At 37.3% G+C, this 4,162-nt stretch overlaps 1 protein-coding gene across 1 annotated transcript; it reads right to left on the bottom strand.

Annotated features, from left to right (window-relative positions):
• Window positions 1–403: 403 nt before the first annotated feature.
• LOC144640251 (dual specificity protein phosphatase 6-like) lies at window positions 404–3,390 on the bottom strand. Its single transcript, XM_078499447.1, has 3 exons — window positions 2,740–3,390; window positions 2,138–2,539; window positions 404–1,492 (listed from the first exon to the last, which is right to left on the bottom strand). Exons 1-3 carry the CDS (start codon window positions 3,170–3,172, stop codon window positions 1,170–1,172), a joined length of 1,158 nt encoding a protein of 385 aa, XP_078355573.1. The 5' UTR covers window positions 3,173–3,390; the 3' UTR covers window positions 404–1,169.
• Between the last annotated feature and the right edge of the window lie 772 nt (window positions 3,391–4,162).

Below are 4,162 nucleotides of genomic sequence, written 5' to 3'. Positions count from 1 at the left end.
TTCGCATATGGAAACAAACTTTGACTCAATATTCATAGCGAAAGTCTTGTTGTTGTTTGACGGAGAAGCCGGAAGTGCGTGTCGTTCACTCCTTGAATTTCAATCTTGAAGTATTTTATACCTCCCTGAAAGTACGGTAATCTTGAAAAGTTAGCCTTTCTCGTCCATCGAATAAACTTGTAAAGAAACACAATTCGGTTTAAGCGCGATCGAATAACTAAACAATAAATTAAAACGGGTGGATTGCTCTAATTGTTTCACAGTTTTCAATATAGCAACCGCAAAAAACAGCCCCAGGGCAAAATTTCGTGATTTTAACCACAACTTTTCGCTCAGATCCATTTCCTCCCTCTGGAACAGCCCTTACTCCAACTCCCATTTGTTTTGACTAGATTTGAACAAGTTTATCTTCCTTTCAGAATTTACTAGATTTATTAAAGTAGATATTTCTTAATATATTTACAATCTGTAGATCTAACAATAATGTACTAATATATACAACTTGTCTTTTGTGGAATTCGTTGGCGCTGCGCGAATATCGTCTTAATATTATAACGTATTTACAAATCGTCGCGAACATAAATTAAAATTTGAATTGTTGAAGACTAGTAGTTTGTCGAATTTGATCGTAGATTTCATTTAGCTTGATCATGAATAATCTACAATGATTTATAACTAAAGGAATAAATTCTTTTGTTTATACAATAATTGTTATAAAGAGAAGTAGTATATCAAAGTTTCTAGAGAAAAACTTTAAGCTGCGAACACAGTATATTAAACTTTGAAAAGACGTCGAAAAGTTTTAGTTAGAAATTAGAACGCGTTTGTATATTGGCAAGAAATATACAAGATTACTTGTGTAGAAACTAGAATTAAGTACACAAAGTGTGTTTACAGTTTAATTGCATATAATGCAAAATTCCCTTAGAATATTCAAAACAGCACACAAATGCACTAATATGCCATTTGTAATATTAATAACTATCTCAATTCGCTCTATCTTTAAAGTACGTATATTTCTCTGTGAAACTAAATAATCTTAAACTTTTCCGTTATAATTCTGCCTGCGAGTTCTAACAACTCGTAAGAAGTCTCTCTGTCAATTCGTCGCTAGAAGTTCTTTGTTACAAGAGGAATAATTTTAAGGTCTGTTATAAATTACAAGTGATTTAAACTGTCTGGCAGCGTGGAGCAACAATGTTCAAGTCAACGACATCCTCAACTTCGCCATCCAAACTGGAATCGCTCGACAAGGTACTAGTGGTCGAACTAGGCGTTTGAGGTGTCCGTAGTTGCCTTTCAAATTCCAGAAGTTGTCCCATAAAGTTTAAATTTGGGTTAACGCTGGGTTTTCTTTGTTTTACAAAGTCGTAAGCTTCATTTAAAGTCATGTTCAGCGCTGAAATGAGGTAAGCTATGGTCACTGTGACAGAACGCGATACGCCAGCAAGGCAGTGAATCAAAACCCCTCGGTTCTGTGTGATGCCTTCCTCTGAAGAAAGAAAAGAAAAACAATATATGATTGTCAGAAATGCAGGTATCAAAATTATAAGCAAAAGCCGCAGCATCAATATACAGTGTAAAGAACAATACCCTTTCGAATTGACTGCTAGAAATTAAATATTCTAGCTTTCGCGGCAAAATTTTCAAGAGTGGGACACGCGCTAAATGTTATAGTATAAATGGAGAGCGAAATCTCAGCAATTTGATTAAAGCGCGACAAACAAAAAAAAAAGGATGTAACAGTTTTCTACGGGTTAATTAAAAGGTTGATTCGTTTTATTCCGCGCAAAAAACTACGTCAGTATAGTCTCCGCATCTACCCACACTAAACAAACAAGACTGTCCTAGCTTACGTTTCATCAACTATGTCCTCTCCCACACAAAATGTTATTGCAAGTATGTTTCTTCCCTAACTTTCTTCCGTATTCAAGTTTATTACTTTGAAGAGGCAGCAAATGAATTACTCTGCGATTTGCTACAACGGGGGCGTTTTCGGATAACATCTATCCCGCCATAGTTACTTCGAATACCGGAGTCCTTAGCTATGCAACAATCCCATTAAATTATCAGTCCAAATTAATACGAGACCAGATGAAACTAATATATAAAATAAAAATGTTAGTGTATAACTTACCTATAAACTCAAACGCCTCAGGAAACATGTCGGAAAGGTTTGCTCTCCAATTATCCTCTACTGGCAGTTTCTTGTACTTAAAACCAGGCAAATGTTCAAATGAGTTTGGTTTGTCGTGAGTAACGTTTAGGATGTAGGAAATTCCGTATTTCTTCAAAATCTCTAGATCAGAAGAGTCCTTTTCGCTGCCGAGGTACAGATGAGGTAGGATTTGTACTGGGACCTTCACTCGGCTTTCTTGGTGATCTGTTATTTGAGGTGTGCTTGGTTCGAGTTTTAATGCTAGATCTTGTTCAACGCTGTCTTGGATTGTAAGCCCGGAGAGAGATAGCAATGGCCTTTCAACTTCTTCGCCTGGCTCGCAAAAACTTGGAAACTTTTTCTCGAACTTGGAAAAGCCACCTGGAACATTTAAAATAATCAAAGTAATTAGTGAATTGGGAATATTAAATTAAAGCTTCAAAAACAAACAAAATTCTAATGGTGTCTCCCTTGACGGACGAGCAAATGAGCAAGCGATTGCCAGTGAAATTTTGTTAGCGCGTAAGTTAATTAAATGAGTAAGGATGCTTGTGTTTAAGTGAAAAAAAAATTGTGCTTACCTTCGAGTAACCAGACTGGTGTATTGACATCTTCAGAGAACTTTTTCAGCAAGACTGCCAATGCACTGTTTGAAGATACGCTTGACACATCGCTTGTTTCTGAATCGTACAAAACTATACCCGAGGCATGGCGAAGATTTCTGTTGAACAGCGCCTTGTTCTTTTCGCATGTGATCAGCGAACTGATGGCGAAGTTCGTCCCTTTCTTCAACCGTCTTAACATAAGGGAAGGAATGGTTAAATTAATCGCTCCTTGGACGTGAGAGCGAGCGAACTCAGCGTACGGACGACAGTCAAGAATAAGCAGAAAGGTCCCATTGCTCAATTGATCAGAAAGCCATGACCTACTGGCTCCTTTGGCCATGTATTTTTTCTTCTCCACTTGAATCCTACGGTAACTTCTTGGGCTGTCAACAAAGAGTAGTGAAGGCATTTCAAATTCTGTTCAAAGTATCGACTTGGTAAGCGCAATTGATGTTTTCCTTCTCAACTCAACTTCATAACCATTTGATGCGGCGAAATGAACACATTGTTATTAGTGCGAAAATGATTGACAGCTATTATCGACGTTGAGTATAGGTATGTCCCAATGGACCAATGAGAAGCCAACAAGCAAAGCGTAGTGCGCTTACGTCACAGTTTCCATAGCGACCTATTATGAGTTTAAAGAATAGGAGGGGTTATGGCTCTCTCGCCTGTCAAACGTTTCCGGTTTAAGTGAAATCTAAAAATTATCATAACACAGCTTGCGAAATGCCGTAATATAACACCACGGTCGCGCCAAAAGCGTTGAACATATTCGGCAGAAAATAAATATCAGCCACAGAAGAAATCATAGCTATTTCTGGAGCAAGTGTAGCGAAAATTTCAATGAAGAGTAACGGCGCATTTAATAACCCCCACTGTTTTTAATAACAACAAGAAAATGGGTGCGGTGATCATTATTTATAATTGCTATTCAAAAAGCGTTACGTTTCCCTTTACGTAAAACAGTCGAACAATACAATCAGTTCTTTTGATCAGTTTTAAAATACCGACGGACTATCGACTATCGGAGTTTGTGAGTGATTATGTTGGAATCTTTCGCCTCAAATGGCCACAAATTGTTATAAGAATAACTTTGTGTAAAGATCTTTGGCATTTGTGATCAGTCTGATCATCTTACATGGTCCAGTTCATTTTCAGAATACTTCCAAACATATTGAGGTCACTGGGTCGCGCTGAAAAGACTTTGAATATTTCCTGAGAGCCAATCAAAAGGAAGGTAGCTATATTTCTGGTTTCTTCTGGGCAAATTATCTTAATTGCTAATTATTCGTACGGAAATGCATGTCCAACCCCAAGAAATCCTGAAAAACTTTCTAGATACCAGATAGCCACAAACGATCGTGAGAAAAATCTATTTTTGCACATTTTGTTAATC

Source organism: Oculina patagonica, unplaced genomic scaffold (assembly GCF_052425735.1).
Source record: "Oculina patagonica isolate OP01 unplaced genomic scaffold, crgOcupat unplaced22, whole genome shotgun sequence".
In the NCBI taxonomy this organism is placed as follows: domain Eukaryota; kingdom Metazoa; phylum Cnidaria; class Anthozoa; order Scleractinia; family Oculinidae; genus Oculina; species Oculina patagonica.
Note: the sequence above shows the minus strand (reverse complement) of the source record. Positions and strands in the feature narration are given on the sequence as shown.